The 19,176-nt window shown below is 44.5% G+C and overlaps 1 protein-coding gene across 1 annotated transcript in view; it reads right to left on the minus strand.

Moving 5' to 3' along the window:
* The window catches only part of LOC144481062 (dyslexia-associated protein KIAA0319-like), an 85,048-nt gene that overhangs the window by 19,825 nt on the left and 46,047 nt on the right, over positions 1–19,176 (minus strand). The window contains exons 9-13 of the mRNA XM_078200715.1: positions 17,088–17,316; positions 15,792–15,915; positions 12,329–12,461; positions 9,333–9,478; positions 7,053–7,204 (exon numbers count right to left, since the gene is read on the minus strand). Of these exons, the coding sequence (XP_078056841.1) occupies positions 7,053–7,204; positions 9,333–9,478; positions 12,329–12,461; positions 15,792–15,915; positions 17,088–17,316 (784 nt within the window). The remainder of the gene's footprint in view (positions 1–7,052; positions 7,205–9,332; positions 9,479–12,328; positions 12,462–15,791; positions 15,916–17,087; positions 17,317–19,176) is intronic.

The raw sequence follows: 19,176 nt of genomic DNA on the forward strand, positions 1-19,176 counted from the left end.
CTGTTTGTGAACAGAATTCCCACTCACCTGAAGAAGGGGCTTAGAGCTCCGAAAGCTTGTGTGGCTTTTGCTACCAAATAAACCTGTTGGACTTTAACCTGGTGTTGTTAAACTTCTTACTGTGTTCTTCTCACAGTCCAAAGATGTGTAGGTTAGGTTGATTGGCCATGCTAAATTGACCGAAGAGGCTAAATAGAAATGCACCCTCAGACTTAGGATCACAGACACAACTTGCCCAGCCATCTCAAGTGCAAAGGTTATGGAAAAAGAGACCTCAGCAGGCTCATCAACATTGAATCATAGAATTCCTACAGTGCAGAAGGAGGCCATTCGGCCCATCAAGTCTGCACTGACCACAATCCCACTCAGGCCCTATTCCCGTAACCCCACATATTTCCCCTGTTAATCCCCTGACACTAAGGTCAATTTAGCATGGCCAATCAACCTAACCTACACATCTTTGGACTGTGAGAAGAAACCAGAGCACCTGGAGGAAACCCACACAGACACAGGGAGAACGTGCAAACTCCACACAGTCACCCGAGGCTGGAATTTGAACCTGGGTCCTTGGCGCTGTGAGGTAGCAGTGTTAACCACTGCGGCCCCCAACATTTGCCCCATCAGTGTGAGGTATCCTCAAAAATGTGCTCAAATCGCAGAGGTACTCATCGATTCACAGCAACATATCCAGCTCGAGGGCAAAAGCATAACTTGTGCTCAAAATTGAATCACTTTGCGAGGATGTGTAGGTCATTGAAGAAGACTTTATCGACACATGTAGCTGCTCCTGAGAATGAAATGCATCATGTGCATAGCATCACCCACAGTAAAGCATTAGGTAGGTCACTCTAAGGATTGCATTGTAGAGTATATAAGCATTATTTGTAATCGATGTTGGCGCAAAAGCACCTATATTGAACAACAAACACTGCCATCATTATTTTTCACAATGGTTTTTCACTCCTGCAACAGAAACTCTTTAAGCTTATGATGACTCAAGTATTCCAGTTTTGGGAATGATCATAGTTCCAGCGCGCCATAAAAATATCAACCGAGACAGGTTCCCATTCTATGTAATCACAGGAAGAATCCTCATCAGAGTAAACCTTTTCCATAAGCTTGGCTTCAAACTTTCACACATTAACGTGATAGATGAAGCTAATGATGTACAATGGTTATCTACCAGATTTGGGAAGATGAAGATTGCTACATGGTCTTTATGTTAACACATCAATTCTGCCAGTTTTGGGAAATGTGAGGTGGTTGCCTTTAGCAATGCATGCTGGGGGATCATAGGAGCTTAAATGACTTGAAGCAGATGGTATATTGAGCGAATCAATTCATCCACATAGATAGCAAATTTAGTCATTGCACAATGCAGAAATGGTGACCTTAAACTATACATTGATCCTCAGGTGGTTAATAAAGTTATCATTCATAGAATCCCTACAGTGCAGAAGGAGGCCATTTGGCCCATCAAGTCTACACCGACCACATTCCCACACAGGCCCTATTCCCGTAACCCTACATATTTACCCTGCTAATCCCCTGACACTAAGGGCAATTTAGCATGGCCAATCAATCTAACCCGCACATCTTTGGACTATGGGAGGAAACCGGAGCACCCAGAGGAAACCCACACAGACATGGGGAGAATGTGCAAACTCCACACACACATCATTCCAGATAAGTATCCATTTCCTGCAATCCAAGAAATATCGGCATTATTTCATTAATCCACAGTCTTCACAAAGTTCAACATGCAACAAATGTTATCTTCAGATACCACTGGAGGAGCAAAGCCAATATCTTACAGCTTTTGTACTCAAAGGTGTGCCTCAGTACCACAGAATGCTCTACAGATGAAGTTCAGCATTCCAGATTGTTTCTTCAGTCTTGTCAGATGGTCAGTGGACACTCAACCCAATCAATCGTGGAAGGAACAAAGCTGAACATAATCAGCACTTGTCAGTGGTGCTCACCTGACTTGCACGACACACTTTGATGCTCAACAAAGACAAATGCACATTTGCGCATTCAAGATTGTTTGTCTAACCTAGAGTACAGAAGTGGCAGAACTTGAGTGAAACCTACACACAACGTCAAAGCCTGTGAAAGAGTCAGCATTGTTCCTTGGTGCTACCAACTTTTATCTCAAATTAATTCTGGCCTACGCAGAGATCGCCTTTAGAAAGCTGCTGTGTAGAGATATACAATGGGAATGCACAATCACACAGCAAACTGTATTGGACATGGTAACGATGAAGATAGCACCTCATGCATTTCAACCCACATGCACAAGCATATGTCACATCAGATGTGTCAGGACATGTAATTGAAGCTGTACTCTGAACATCCAATCACTTACACATCATTCCCATTGTTGAAAGCTGAATCAACGTACTCCACTGCGGAGCAGGAAGTACCAACCTGCATCTACACCTGTGAACATTGGCACATGTATCTCCAGAGTAGGAAGTTCACTCTCTGTAACAAACACCATGCACCGATGACACTGTTAGCCACATCAGATCTGGTCAATAACCTCTACGCATCTACAGATGGTCAGATTATCTTCATCAGTACAACTTTGAGGTTAAGTATCTCATGGGTTCACGCAACTAAGTAGCTGAGATGCTTAGCCATATTAATATCTCAGACAGTGGCAGTGATAGTGAAGTGACTTCTGACATTGAAGGCTATGGCTGGACTTCTCCTTCCTCACCTGTGGCTGAGATTCTCCAATCCTGCTGCAGGGAATGGAGCTTTGGCTAAGTGCCAAATTCTCTGGCAGCGGTGACAGAGTGTACGAAACTGGAGAATTCCGGCCTATGTGATCAATGTGATTTCACACACAACTGTGAACTTGGTTTCGCGAGTGGAGTTAAAGGCAGAATTGATGACACACAGGATACTGCAGAAAGTAAACCATTACCTAAAAACCATGCAAAATAAAGGAAGAACTGTTCCCATAACTACAGATTATGCAGAATTCAAACAATTATCTCAACAGCACTACAGCAACCTGTATTGCACCTTGTCCATGAAGGACGTCTGGATGTTTGATTTGATTTGATTTATTGTCACATGTATTAACATACAGTGAAAAGTATTGTTTCTTGCACGCTATACAGATAGAGCATACCGTTCATAGAGAAAGAAACGAGAGAGAGCAGAATGTAATGTTACAGTCATTGTTAGGGTGTCGAGAAAGATCAACTTAATGTGAGGTAAGTTCATTCAAAAGTCTGACAACAGCAGGGAAGAAGCTGTTCTTCAGATGATGTTAAGATGAAACAATAATCCCATGAAGCAGTCTGATTGCCAGCAGTAGATTGCTGCATAAATGAGTTCATTAGAAACTATCCAGCTTGTACTCTCAGTAAAAAAAGTTAAATCGCATCCTACACCTCTACAACCAACTCCACCGCCAGTAAAACCATGACAAGAATTCTATATTTTTGGAGAAATGTAAGCAGCTTCCAGCAATCAATGTTTTTTGTTTGTTGTTCATGATTTACTTAGCAAATGGCTGGAAATCATAGAATCCCTACAGTGCAGAAGAAGGCCATTCGGTCCATTGAAGCTGCACCGACAACAATTCCACCCAGGCCCTATCCCCGTAAACCCAGGTATTTACCCTGCTAATCCCCCTGACACTAAGAGGCAATTTAGCATGGCCAATCCATCTAACCTGCACATCTTTTCGGACTGTGGGAGGAAACTGGAGCACCCGGAGGAAGCCCAGACACGGGGAGAATGTGAAAACTCCACACAGACAGTGACCCAAGCCGGGAATCGAACCCGGGTCCCTGGCGCTGTGAGGCAGCAGTGCTAAACACTGTGCCACCGTGCTGCCCAGATCCTAGGAACAACTAAACAAACCACACTGCCAAGATTGTGTTGGTACAATTTTGAAACTGCACCTGGAGGAAGCCCACGCAGATAAGGGGAGAATGTGCAAACTCCAGACAGACAGTACTCGAAATCACTACAACAAATTCCATAACCGCCATTTCAGTCATTAACATTTTAGACAAGTTGTTTACAAAGTGGAGTTTTCCAGAGACTATCAAACAACGGAGTGTAGTTTGTTTCCAGTCAGTTCAGAGTTCCTAGCAAGCAATGGAATTCACCACCATCTGATATCACAATACAGCACAAACTGAATGGTGGTGTCAAATGATTCAACTGGATGATCAAGAACAGTCTGAGAGCTAGAATATCAGATGGGAAAATGTTTGGAATAGTTCATTCCTATCCTTCTTTCTCGATCTATCACAGACTCTCTAACCGGAAAGACACCGGATGAACTTAAAATTTGTAACTTTTGCATGCCTCTGACCACTCTTAAAGCCACCACTGCCATCCAACGAGAATGTCAGAGTGAAAGTGAGGGGAATAGAAAAGCAACAAGGTAAATCAAAAGCATAATAATTCGACAAGCAAACATGCACAAGGACACCCACAATGTGAAGTTGAGTTTGTATCAAATAGCCAAACAGCCACCACAAACTTGCATAATCTCTGTCAGGATCAAAGCAGACCAAGCAATTGCTCGGTACCAACCCTTATCTGTTGAATGGATGCCAACATGAACGCGAGATGCTTGATGGTGAACAGACCAGGATATTTCAGACAGTGATTATAAGGATGCTCCGATAAGTAACTGAAATTAGTTATCTGCCTGATCGAGGTGATCCGGTGGAACCACAACCTCTAATTCGTAGATCTCAGCACTGTGATCGGTGACTTTCACAGCTCAAAGACTAAGGGAGCGATTCTCTGCAGCCGTTAGCTGCAGGCGGGATTCACGACAGTCCATTGAATTGGGCGTGAGGGCCAAAACGGGATTCTCCCCGTGGATAGAAAATCCTGTTGCGAGTTTCCCGGCTCACTCCACTGGCTTCAGCTCAACTTGACGAATACTCGTTAATATTTATTTCAATTTAATTACCCGATTCGAGGCTGGATGCTTCGGTCTCCCGGTCCATATCCCTCTATTCACTGCCTATTCATGTATCTGTCAAGGTGCCTTTTAAATGTTTCTACCACCTTCTACCACCTGCTCTGGCAGCACATTCCAGGCACTTACTGCCCTCTGTGTAAAAAAACTTGCCTCTCACATCTCCATTAAACTTTCCCCCTTTTACCTTAAACCTACGTCCTCTAGTAATTGACATTTCTACCATTCTATCCATGCCTCTCATAATATTGTAAACTTTTATCAGGTCACTCCTCAGCCTCTGATGTTCAAGTGAAAACAAACCAAGTTTGTCCAACTTCTCCTCATAGCTAATATCCTCCAAACCAGGCAACATCCTGGTAAACCTTTTCTGTACCTTCACCAAAGCCTCCACACCCTTCTGGTAGTGTGGCGACCAGAACTGTATACAGTATTCCAAATGTGGCCTAACTAAAGTTCTATACAGCAGCAACATGACTTGCCAATTGTTATACTCTATGCCCTGACTGATGAAGGCAAGCATGCCATACACTGCTTGACCACCTTATCCACTTGTGTTGCCACTTTCAGGGAACTGTGGACCTGTACGCCCAGATCCTGCTGTATGTTAATGCTTCTAAGGGTTTCTGCCATTTACTGTATACTTTCCTCCTGCATTAGACCTTCCAAAAAGTGTCATCTGCAAACTTACGAATCAGACCACCTCCATTCTCCTTCAAATCATTTATATATATTACAGTGCCCCAGCACTGATCCCCACAGAACATCACTGATCACAGATCTCCAGTCAGAAGCACACCTTTCCACCACTACTCTCTGTCTATGACCAAGCCAGTTCTGTATCCATCTTACCAGCTCACCACTCTGGGCAAGAACCTGATTGAGACCGGCACATCTGGATGGGACTACCCCAACAGATTTGGCACCCGGTGCAAATTCCACCCGCGCCCCCCCCCCCACTCCGCCCCCCCCCCCCCCCCCCCCCCCCCGCCCTCCCCCCCGCCCCCGCCCTCCCCCCCCCCGCCCTCCCCCCGCCCTCTCCCCCCCCCGCCCTCTCCCCCCCTCCGCCCCCCCCCCGCCCTCTCCCCCCCCCCTCCCGAACCCCAGATCTTTTGTTACAAGGGAGAAAAGCTGTTTCGTTCGGTGGGTGTAATGACAGACAATGAGAAACTGGAAGTAAGTTGGAAGCTGTAAATGTTTTAAAGGATTGACTAAAACACACGTTCACACATAGAACATGGTGTGTGTCATGTCTGCACATTTCCAAGGGGCAAAGCACAATACTCTTATGAAGCGCCTTGGGACGTTTTACTATCTTAAAAGGCACTATATAAAGGCATATTGTTGTTAATTTTGAAATGTATATTTTATAAGAGCTGCATAAAACTACCCTAGTCTCTCATAACACTCCTGGCTTTGCTCAGCTGGAGTTGCAAAGTAACCAGACAAGATTGTAGTTGCTCAGTTCTGTGAAGTTCTGGAACAACACTCAGTCCAAATTCATGGTCCCTACTGTTCCCATGGAGCTGTTCAGCTATCATGTTGACAGTATGGAAAGAACATCAGAATGCATCACCTTAACTTCCATTGCCATGTAACCACGTGAGGGGTTAATCATGAGGGGGCATAGGTTTAGGGTAAGAGGCAGGAGATTCTGAGAGGTTTTGAGAAAAAACTTTTTCACTCAGAGGGTGGTGGGAATCTGGAATGCACTGCCTGGGAAGGTAGTGGAGGCTGGAAACCTTACAATCTTTAAAAAGTATTTGCGTGAGCTCTAGAAACATCTTAACACTCAAGGATATGGGACAAGTGCAGGAAAATCAGATTAATGTGACTTTAGTGGTAGTTTTGTCTGTACAGACTTGATGGGCCGAAGAGCCTTTTCTGCGCTGTATGACACTCTAAGACTGAGGCACAATTACTTTCCTACAAGGAATATTGTAAAATACTTTATGAACTTTTGAACAGTATTTTCTTCACTTCAACATCTTTACTACAGAGAATAGTCCAAGGGTAAAAAGTTAAAGACTAGGTGAAGTTATGCAGCTGTTCACAGTGATTGAAGAAGTGAAAATTTGATACTCACACCTGCAGCAGGACTCTGCCCATCTCTCGTCCAAAGGTAAGATGCAATGCCTTGGTCATCAGTCGAGTTGGAGCCGTCAAGGGTGATGGAGTTATTGGGCAATGTCAGGAAATGGTTACCCCCAGCACTGGCTACGGGACGATTATTGGTTTCTTAAAGATATATTCAAAAATCATCAGTCTGCACTATCATTGGGAGATCAATTAAGCAAACAGTTAGAAATTTAAGAATTGCTGGATTCATAAATTAAGCTTTTTGAGAACAAAACTGGAAAATAAAAGACTTCTAATCACGGTGGGCGAAGGCACTCATTTAGTACAAAGTGATCCGAAAGTCCAAAGCCACACGCATCTGAAAATCATTTCCCACCACTCCAAGTAATGACCTTTGTGCATGCCTTACAATCAACCTCAGGCAATTCAATAATAGCTAAGTTCATCAGTAAAATGGCATTGAGTCTTCTGTTAAGCCCAGGAAGTTAGTTATGTTGGACATGGGGTATGAGAGCAGAGATACATAGAAATCATAGAATCATAGAAACCCTACAGTGCAGAAGGAGGCCATTCGGCCCATCGAGTCTGCACCGACCACAATCCCACCCAGGCCCTACCCCCACATATTTACCCGCTAATCCCTCTAACCTACGCATCCCAGGACTCTAAGGGGCAATTTTTAACCTGGCCAATCAACCTAAAGGATACAGGGTGACAGTTATTATCAACACCACTGACAGTAAGATCTCATTTAGAAGCACAGCTTTGCGGAATGTATCCTTGTGTAATGCATACAATATGTCGAATATAGAATAGCTACTATTTCATCAACTGTTTTATTCTTATATTTTTATTCATTCATGGGACATGGGCGTCGCTGGCTGGCCAGCATTTATTGCCCATCCCCAGTTGCCCTTGGAGGACAGTTGAGAGTCAACCACATTGCTGTGCCTTTGGAGTCACATGTAGGCCAGACCAGGCAAGGACGGCAGATTTCCTTCCTTAGTGAACCAGATGGGTTTTTCTGACAATCAACAATGGTTTCATGGTCATCAGTAGATTCTTAATTCCAGAATTTACTGAATTCAAATTCCACCATCTGCCATGGCAGGTTTCGAACTCGGGTCCCCAGAACATTGGCTGAGTCTGGATTAATAGTCTAGCGATAATACCACTAGGCCATCGCCTCCCCCTAGTATACTGTGCAATATGTGGCAGTTCATTTAACCTTATAAAACACAAAATGTGGAATTGTTAGGAGCTGATAACAGAATGAACATCAAAGAGCTCAGAACAATTATTGGAATGCAGCCCTTAAAATCATGTCAGATTAAATGTGTCACATGAGTCATCCCAATGGATAGTTATATTCAGTTTAGATTATTTCCTGTTGTTCTTTACAACGAGTTCAGAGACCGATGTTACACTCTTGTTACAACTGTTCATTTAACCTTATAAAACTGTACACACATAGGTGAGACCACACCTAGAATACCCATGTGCAGTTTTGGTAAACTTATTGAAGGTGGGGGGAGGTACTGGCAATGGAGGCAGCTCTGAGAAGGTTCACTGGGCTGATTCCCTGTGATGAAGGAGTTGCCTTAGGAAGAACGGTTGAGCAGGTTGGGCCTGTACTCATTGGAGAAGAATGAGAGGTGAACATTGATAACAGATTCTGAGGTGGTTTAACAGGGTGGATGCTGAGAGGCTGTTTGCTCTTGTGGGGGAATCTTGAAGTAGGGAATATGATTTCCGAATTAGGGGTCGGTCATTTAAGACCGAGGTGAGGATGAGTTTCTTCTCTCAGAGGGTCGGAAATATTTGGAACTCTCTACCCCAGAGAGCAGTGCAGGTTGACACATTGAATATATTATAGTTATGGGGAACAGGCAGCAAAGTGGATTGAGGCCCAAGTTCACATCAACCATGATCTAACTAAATGTCAGAGCATGCTCTGTGGAAGCAGAATAGCTTTCTGCTGCTCCTATTATGTTATTAGGACACATCACAGGAACAACATTGAGTGATGAGCATCAGGACATCACAGATCTGTTCATAAATCACCTTAGCTCATTGCAAGAAACCTCTGGCCTGGACATTCCTCACTGCTGATCCAATGGTGTTATTTTTTTCCTGGGTGTGAAATACTAACCTGGCGAGTATTATAAAAACACCCGCAGCATAACAGGAATAAGAACTAAACAAAAATTCCTCACTTGGTTAGAACACTGGAATATTGCAATGGATATTGCAATGGACAGCTGAAATTCTGATACATTTTACTCACCTTCTTTGATGGTGACTGCTACTGTCTTTGAGGTGCTTAGATCCTGTTGGTCAGTGACAGTCAGCCTGAATTGGTACGTGCCAACTTGAAGCCCCATCACTGTGGCCACAGCCTTGTCATTATCCTCAATTTTCACATCAGGACCACTGAAAGCAAGAATTTACATTTATATAGCACCTTTCAGGACATTCCAAAGCACTTTGCAGCCAATGATTGTAGGTACAGTCATCTGTTGTAGTGAAGGAAATGCAGCAGCCAATTTGCACACAGCAAGCTCCCCCAAACAGCAATGTGATAATGATCAGATAATTACATTGCTGCCTCACAGCTCCAGGGACTTGGGTTCGATTCCCTGGCTTGGGTCACTATCTGTGTGAAGTTTGCACCTTCTCCCTGTGTCTGCGTGGGTTTCCTCCAGGTGCTCCGGTTTCCTCCCACGGTCCAAAGATGTGCGGATTAGGTGCATTGGCCAAGCTAAATTGCCCCTTAGTGTCCCGCGATGCGTAGGTTAGAGGGATTAACGGGGTAAATATGTGGGGTTACAGGGATGGGGCCTGGGTGAGATTGCTGTCAGTGCAGACTCGGTGGGCCGAATGGCCTCCTTCTGCACTGTAGGTATGCCATGAAATTCATCTTCCAGTGATAGAAGGGACAAATGGTGACCAGGAAACCAGAGGGAACTCCCCTGTACTTTGCAAAGCAGTTGGATAGGATTGTGTATATCCACCAGAGGGGGTAGGCAGGGCTTTGCTTTAACATAACATCAGAAAGGTGACACCTCTGACAATGTAGCTGTATGCGCTCAGTGCTGCACTGGGAGTGTCCGCCTAGATTTTGTGCTCAAATCTCTGAAGTGGGACTTCAAATTGGAATCCAACTACAATTCTACCGCTGAGCTGTGGCTCAGACTGAAAATAACCAAGCACACAAACTCCAAGGAATTTCCTGCTTTACTCTGCTAAACTGCTGAATCCAGAGCAGGTTCACGAGAATGATCCCGGGAATGAAGGGCTTGATGTATGAGGAGCGTTTGAGTACTCAATGGAGTTTGGAAGGATGGGGGGGATCTCATTGAAACTTACAGAATGCTGAAAGGCCCGGATAGAGTGGACGTGGAAAGATGTTTCCATTAGTAGGCGAGACTAGGGTCCGAGAGCACAGCCTCAGAGTCAAGGGACGACCCTTTAGAGCCAAGATGAGGAGGAATTTCTTCATCCAGAGGGTGGTGAATCATGGAATTCATTGCCACAGAAGGCTGTAGAGGCCAGGTCATTGTGTGTATTTAAGACAGAGATAGATAGGTTCTTGATTGGTAAGGGGATCAAAGGTTACGGGGGAAAGGCGGGAGAATTGGGGTTGAGAAACTTATCAGCCATGATCGAATGGCGGAACAGACTCGATGAGCAAAAAGGCCCAATTCTGCTCCTATATCTTATGGTCTGTGCTATGATTGGAATTTTAATGTACAATAGTTAGCTTTATAAATACAATTTTTAACATAATTTTAATTGGATTTTAAATTAAGTTCTGAAAATAATGTGGAGCCTTAGAGGAGAAATAGCGGACCAGAATTATAACAGGGATAGAATCATAGAATCCTACACTGTAGAAGGAGGCCATTCGGCCCATTGAGTCGGCACTGACCACAATCCCGCCCAGGCCCTATCCCCATAACCCCATGTATCTACCCTAACTAGTCCCCCTGACACTAAGGGGCAATTTAACATGGACAATCCACTTAACCCACACACCTTTGGACTGTGGGAGGAAAAGGGAGCACCTGGAGGAAACCCACGCAGACATGGGGAGAATGTGCAAACTCCACACAGACAGTGACCCAAGCCGGGAATCGAACCCGGGTCCCTGGCGCTGTGAGGCGGCAGTGCTAACCACTGTGCCACCGTGCTGCCCAATGAGGAACTCCAGTTACGTGTAGAGGCTCAAGAAGCTGTAATTGTTCTTGTTACACCAGTAAAGGGAAAGGCAGTCACTGGACATTCCCAAGCACTTAATAGGAGTGTTCGAAATTATGAAGAGTGTTGATGAAATAAATAAGGAGGATCGGTAAAGGTTTAAGATAATTGACAAGGAACTCAGGGAAGAGGATTTTTTAAAAATACATCAGGTGATCTAGAATGTACTGTCTGAATGGATATAGATTCAATAGAAACTTTTCAAAACAAAACTGGATGTATAATTGAAAGGAATTTGTCATGCCACAGTGAATGAGTAAGATAGTGACATTAATTGGAGAGCTCCTTCAAAGAGTCAGCACCGGCCCGTTGGCCTAAATGGCTTGCTTCAGTGCTGTAAGACACTATGGGCGGGATTTTATAGCCTCGCTCATCCTGAAACCGTAAAATCCTGCCCGAGGTCAACGGATCTTTCCATTGTCCACCCCTCGCCCGCTCCAATTCCTGTGGCGGACAGGGCGGTAAAATTCCAGCCTATGATTCCATTGCTGAATTCTTCACGTTTATCTGAGTTCCAACTGGCAGCTATTCCAAGAGATGGAGCTGCCAACAATAACAGAGCGAGGAAAAGCTACAAATGAAGGTGGTGGTGGAAGCAAAGCCAATTAATGATTTCATGAGTGAATTGGGTGAGAACTTGAGGGAAATACGCTTGTGGGGCTAGAGTGAAGAAATGGGATTGCTCCGCAGAAGACGGTATGGAATCAATGGGCTGAATGGCCTCCTTCTGTGCCATACGCTTCGATAAGTAAAAATGCTTTAATCAACAAATAAACAAAGGTAACGTAAGGAACTCGGGCAGTATTTATGTTTTCAGATCTCTGCAGTTTCAGTAACAATTCATGAGAAAAGAGGAGTTGGGAAATTCCCAAACCCATGTGCATCAACCTGTTCATTGGCTTACTTTTCAGATTTTACACTGATCTGGATTCTAAAAATGACCATTTTGTCACAACTATGGAGCCAGGACAGAAACACCATAGCACAAAACAGCACAGACTGTTTATTCGAATCATCAGTTACCTGATCTTCTCCCAGTGATATGAGATAATGCCCTGGTCATCAGTACTCCCTTCTCCATCCAAAGTGGTACTCTCTACCGGGCTGGTCAATTCTTTGTCAGGGCCCACAATTGCTACTGGAGGGCTGTTTTTCTCTACAGAAAAGAATAACAATGCAATAAATTCCAAAGGACCCATTAATGTACTTACTGCGTACAAGATAGAGAAAAATGTCTGAGAAAACTCTCCTGCACACAGCTTGCACTGTTATCTACCCACTGAACTGACCCTGAGTTTTTACTTGCCTGTTAGCATTAGTTCAAGATGTGGCGATGCTGGCGTTGGACTGGGGTGGGCACAGTAAGAAGTCTCACAACACCAGGTTAAAGTCCAACAGGTTTATTTGGTAGCACAAGCTTCCAGAGCGCTGCTCCTTCATCAGGTGAGTGGGTGAGTCAGGTGAGCAGTGCTCCAAAAGCTCGTGCTACCAAATAAACCTGTTGGACTTTAACCTGGTGTTGTGAGACTTTCTTACTGAGCTTAGTTCAACACCTTCCTCCAACTGTGACATTTCAGCCTTTGGGTTGCTATAGTGTTCCTGTGAATCTCAGTGTAAGCTTGAGGAATAGCACTACACCGTCTGACTGAGCACTTTACAGTCTATTAGACTTTAAACTGAGCTCAACAGTTTTAGTTCATAACTTCATTCCTTATTTTGTTTCGGGTTTTTTTTTGCTAGGGTTTTCTTCCCTCTCTTGTTTTTCAGGAATTTCCTTTTCTTTGCATTCAGATAGCAGCTATACAGCACCCTGCTATTCATATCTCATCTTTGGGCATCTTTTGTTTCTTTATTTGTCCCATTACCACTGCCTTCAGCCGTGCACCATAAAACCTTTCGTCATTTAATCTCTCCTCCCCTCCACCCTTTCACAGAACTTCATTCATATTTTTTGTCCCACCTTCCCCCCCTTTCATTTGCTCAAAACCTGTTACATTTCTAACCTTTTCCAGTTTTACTCAAAGGTATTGGCCTGAAACATTGGGCAGAATGTTGGGGCCCCTTCTGTCAGTGGGATCTTCCAGTCCCACGTAAGTCAATGGACTGTTGAACGTCCCTTCGCACTTTCCAGCCTAGCGCCCACCATGATGGGGCTGTAAAATTCCTCCCATTAACTCTGTTTCTCTCTTCACAGATGCTGCCAGACCTGAATATTTCCAGCTTTTTCTGGTTTTGTTTCAGAGTTCCAGGGTCCGCAGTGTTTAGGGAATCTGTCAGAACTCCACCTACTCCAGTGGCCAAAAGACACCAGCCACATCTGAGCAATTGTATGCAAGTGGTGAGATAATAGTATGATTGATGGCTATTGCCAAACACTTTTGCTTCTGTGCCATTTGCTGTGACATTGGCAATCGCTCACTTCCCATTGGACACTGCAGATTTTCCACTCAGAATTGACCATTACATTTTCTTTACTGAAAGCAGAGCAGCAATGGGTGGTTGGACAGCAGTGGAAGTTTCTTTGTTCATCTGGCAGTAGGGATGCTTCGGTTGCAAGCAATAAAAGAACTAACTTCAGAAAGTAAATCAAAGAGAAAGGTTTAATAAAGAAACTCCAATACTAGGGGCCACACAAGCTTGCCACAATTCCCATCTGCTTTTTATTTATACCGGGTCAGCTGACCACCACATCATTTTGCCATTGATACATTGTCTACCGGGTCAGCTGACTCTCACAGCATATTACCATCGGTTACATTATAACAGATCCAATGTTATCATTGGTTGCATTATAACACTCGTGAGACTAACACACTGCGCATTGAAATACAACGCTGCACAAAAAATATTTGCATCATCATTCTGGTTCTTTTGGAAATTACCTTAAACTGGTGTTCTCTGGACATTCTCCTGCCTATCAGTGGAAGCAATTTCTCTGTATCTACCTATCAACGCCATTCAGAATTTTGAACACATTGGTTCAATTACCCCATCACCTTTTCTGTTCCAAGAAAAACAATTCCAGCTCCCTAGTCTCTCCACCTCTTGAAGTCCCTCATCCTTTTTAAGTGGGTATAGGACAGCAACAGATTAAAATTGAGAAATCTTTTAAAAATTCTACAACAGGCACAAAAAAGACACATCTACTCTTTGTATAGTGCTGAATTAGTAGAACCATACAGTCCAGAATGAGGCCATTTGTCCTAACATTTCTATACTAGCTCTTTGGTAGAGCTATTCAATTAATCCCACTCCTGTGTTCCTTGGTAACAACCCTACTATTTTTTTCTCCATTGAGTCTGTATCTAGTTCTCTTTTGAATGTTACTATTGAATCTATTTCCACCCCGGTGTGTTGCAATTCATTCAAGATCATAACAACTTGCTGTGTAAATAAAAGGTTCCTCTGGTTCACTCATCGTGAATCTGTGTCCTTTGGCTGACAAACTGGCTGCCACTCGGAATGGTTTCTCCTTATTTACTCTACAAAATCCTTTGTGATTTTGAACATCTCTAGCAAAGCTCCTCTTAACCTCGTCTGCGCAAAGGAAAACAGCTCCTGCTTCTGCTATCTCTCCATGTACTGAAGATGCTCATCCCTGTCACCTTTCTAGTAAAGCATGTTCTCCAAGGCCTTGACGACCTTCCTAATGTGTGGTATTAGCCTCCAGTTATTCCAGATCTCATGCTTCTTGGAGACTTCATTTTACACAGGAAGCAATCACTAAAACTGTGCCTCATTCTGCAATTCAACCACTAGCCCACCTCCCCCATCAGCATTGGAAATGACTGTAGAGTCATTCCTGACTTTTATGCAAATTTTAGGCCCTCCTAAATCCCTCCAAATTTCCCCCAAATCCCTCTCTTAACTATCACCCTGACCCAGAATCCCTCTAGAGTCTAAGCCCCCTAGATTCCTCTAGAATCCCCCTAAATGGCTCCCTAGGTCCCCCCCCCCCCGACCCTCACCATATCCCTGTGCCCCCAAATCCCTCTCCCTCGCTAAGCTGCCCCTTAAATCCGACTATGTTCTCCCAATCTCTGTAAGCTCCTCAACCCGTCTCTAAGTACCCCCACCAAGTCCTTTCTTAGCACCCCCCCCGATCTCTCTAAGCCCCCCTCCCGAATCCCTCTAATTCCACCCCCCTCTTAAGTCCCCATTGCTGAATCTGTTAGTGCTAAATCCCAAAGTTCCCCTGAATCCCTCTAAACACAACCCCCAGCCAAATCCCTCTCTAAGCCCCCCTCCACTGGTCATTCAAAAACTTCCACTGGGGACCTTATTGACAGATGCATCTCAAAGGAAATAGTTTCATCTCCTTCCCATCAATGGGAACAGGGCAGAATTCTTCAAAGGTCCCAGAAGTCAGTCAACACAAAAAAAAATAACATTTCTGAACAGATTTTGTTCCAGATTTCTGGGGCAAAGCTGCCTTGCAATGAACACAATCAGCCGAGAGTCAGGTAGCGTTCTATTCGATACTCACCAGGCTGTACAATGACTGTAACCTCAGTTGAGGACTGCTGCCCAGCGGAGTCTGTTACCGTCAGCTGGAATGTGTAATCCCCTTCCTGCATTGCAGACAACTGGAGATGAGGTGTCCGCACACCCTGGAGAAAAGAATTGCAAAGGAAAATCCCACTGTGAATTCACAATGGCGTCAAATCGATTTTTGGGCCTCCCACTGAATACCCCCCCTTCCTCTCCCTCAACCCTACCCACAGCCCACCCACCATTGAACCAGCCGGTGGGGGCTTAGGAGAATTCTGCCCTCAGTTTTGGTCTCCATTTGCGAAAAATAAAGTGATCTGCTTCACCAGCAGCCGTCCACTATTATTGTGAAGCCAAACAAGAGTCTGACTCCCAGTTGACAATCCTTTTGTCACTGGGCTCATGCAGCCCCTTCAAGGACTGCTTTAGACCCAGGGAAAATAAGAGGGACATGAGTAGCGCGCACCTCTGCCCAGTTTACAATTAAAGGCTGGGAGCTGAAACAGACATTAGGATCCTGATTTGCAAATTCATGGACATTCTGAGCACTAGGACTTTGCTGGCTTGTAGTTTGCCAGGGAGGGGGTTGGGTGGGAATAACGTGACCCGAAATTGGCCATTGAAATAAAATTTAAGAGATATTTTCAAATATTCAGCCCCCGCCCTATTCACGTTGCTCTCATTTTCTCTCGGTCTACAGCAGTCCTTGAAGGGGCTGAATGAGCCCAGTGACAACAGGGGCGGCACAGTGGTTAGCACTACTGCCTCACAGCTCCAGGGACCCAGGTTCAATTCCGGCCTCGAGTCACTGTCTGTGCGGAGTCTGCACGTTCTCCCTGTGTCTGCGTGGGTTTCCTCCGGGTGCTCCGGTTTCCTCCCACAGTCCAAAAGATGTGCGGGTTAGGTTGATTGGCCATGCTAAATTGACCCGGGGGATTAGCAGGGTAAATATGTGGGTTTACGGGAATGGGGCCTGGATGGGATTGCGGTCGGTGCAGACTTGATGGGCCAAATGGCCTCCTTCTGCACTGCAGTGATTCTATAATGTGGGCTGCAATTTGCTGTCACCTGTTTTACCCATCAAAACCAACCCCATTCGCACCATTTCTACATTGTATAATTGTTAGAATGATTATTCCTTCTCATTTTAGGAAGCGCGGGTAACAATGCATCTTTGCTTTTCCTAACTCTTATATTGTCCTTCAATCTGCTTTTAGTTCATGATAAATAATTGTTCACATTCCTGACAGAATATGTTGAAGCAGGTTGCAGTAACAGCGATAGGACTGACCTGCATTGCAACCACCTTTCCCTTGCTGTTTGGACTGAGTGACCACTCGTAGTTTACAATCTGATAATCATCGTTGCTCTGGTTTCCATTCAGAGTGATGTTATTACAGGGCAGAGTTATTGCCTGATTCGGACCGGCATTTGCTATAGGTGGATAATCCACTGGTCTGCTGACAATCACCATGGCAGTTGTTGAGTTCTCAGTCCCATCCGAGTCCAGTACTGTGAGTCTAGAAAAGATGTTTGACAGAGTTTAACTCTTACACTAGCTCTTGTACTTGCTATTCGTCCACAATGAAAAATATCCAGACAGGGTGACATGGTGGCACAGTGGTTAGCACTGCTGCCTCACAGCGCCAAGGACCCGCTTTCAATTCCAGCCTTGGGTGACTGTCTGTGTGGAGTTTGCACATTCTCCCCGTGTCGGTGTGGGTTTCCTCCTACAAAGATGCGCGGATTAGGTGGATTGGCCATGCTAAATTGCCCCTTAGTGTCCCAAGATATGTAGGTTAGATAAAATAGCCGTGGCAAATGTGTGGGGTTACAGGAATTGGGTAGGGGAAAGGGCTTGGGTAAGGTACTTTGTCAGAGAGTCGGTGCAGACTTGATGGGCTGAATGGCCTCCCCTGCACTGTCGGGATTCTATGATTCTCTTCAAAAATATCTGATCAGTCATTGCCGCCTGTGGAATCTGTGCACAAAGTGGCTTTGGTGTCTTCTGTTGACTATAACTACACTTCAAAAATAATTCACTGGCTGCAAAACAATAGAAATACAAGTTCTGTCCTAAATGGTTATATTCTTCCCCCTCCATGTTGTGAAACATTTTAAAGGGTTTTCCATTTTCCACATGCACAATTTCTGGAAGCAACCAATGGAATTCGTTTCCGAACCATCACTTCTCCTGTTTGCTGAATGGGATTTGTTCTCAGTTAACATGTTATAGCTAATACCATGTGGCTAATCTGTCAAAGAGTTAACAGGGATCCCAGGGGCGAGATTCTCTGGCTTCCCAGTCACATGTTTCCAGCCGGCAGGAGGTGGCGCATTGTTTGCTAACGGCAGGGTTCTCTGGTCCCACCGCTGTCAATCAGAATACCCATTGAGGAAACCCGTGGGCTGGTGTGCTCTGCCGGCGGGACCAGAGAATCCCGCTGGCGTGAACGGCCGGAGAATTCTGGCCCAGATTTCTTCATGCAGAAACAAAACTCATCAGTAAGATAGTTCATCTCTTCAGGTTTTGGGCATAATCTACACTATCCATCTGTTCTTGCGCAAGTCTTTCCTCATCTGTATGTCCTTACTCCAGTATGTCACTTATTCTGTATGCTTCTTTCTGCATGCACTTATTAACTATTTCTTCTTGTATATATGTCTATTTCCTATACGTCTTACAATTTTTACTTTTTCTCTTAAATGCTACAAAGACCAGGAGACAAATCAGACAAATAATAGCTCAGTTCTCTCTGTAAGTGGAGGACTGCGACATGCATCATCCTGTTGCTTTCACACAAGGGAATGGAGAGCCAGGGCTTTGGCTAGAAAGTAACTGAACTGGGAGGCAACAAAAGTGCTAAAGCCCGCTGCTTGAAGAAATTGGGACCCAGGGTTCACGCTTTGGAGGGAACAAAGGAGCTTTACTGCAGATGAATAATAGAGTTGGAGATGGGATGTGCATCTCTAGTATGTGCATTGACAAGATGTTAAAATAAATACTTGTATTATTAAAGGGGAGATGCTATGAATTTGCACTCCCAAGGCAAGAGTTTTATGCACTCCAAGTGCATATTAGGACTTGAGGGCCTGGAGGTCAGTGGCTTCTGTGAGATTTTATATTCGTTCAATGTTTGCCAGAAAAGGAGAAGTGGAGTTAATTAGTCGCACTGACCTTGACATCTGATTTTCCAATTTCCCACTCTGACTCACATTTTGGAGCTTCAATTCAGGAGCACCTACTAGAGATGGCACATCAATAGAAGCAGAGGCACAGACTCCACATGAAATAGAATCTGGGCATACTTTATTCAGGAAAGTGCCAAAGAATTTAACAACTCTGCAGTGCTGCTTGATGATTCTGTTATGAACCTGAC

This window comes from Mustelus asterias, chromosome 2 (assembly GCF_964213995.1).
Source record: "Mustelus asterias chromosome 2, sMusAst1.hap1.1, whole genome shotgun sequence".
NCBI classification, from domain to species: domain Eukaryota; kingdom Metazoa; phylum Chordata; class Chondrichthyes; order Carcharhiniformes; family Triakidae; genus Mustelus; species Mustelus asterias.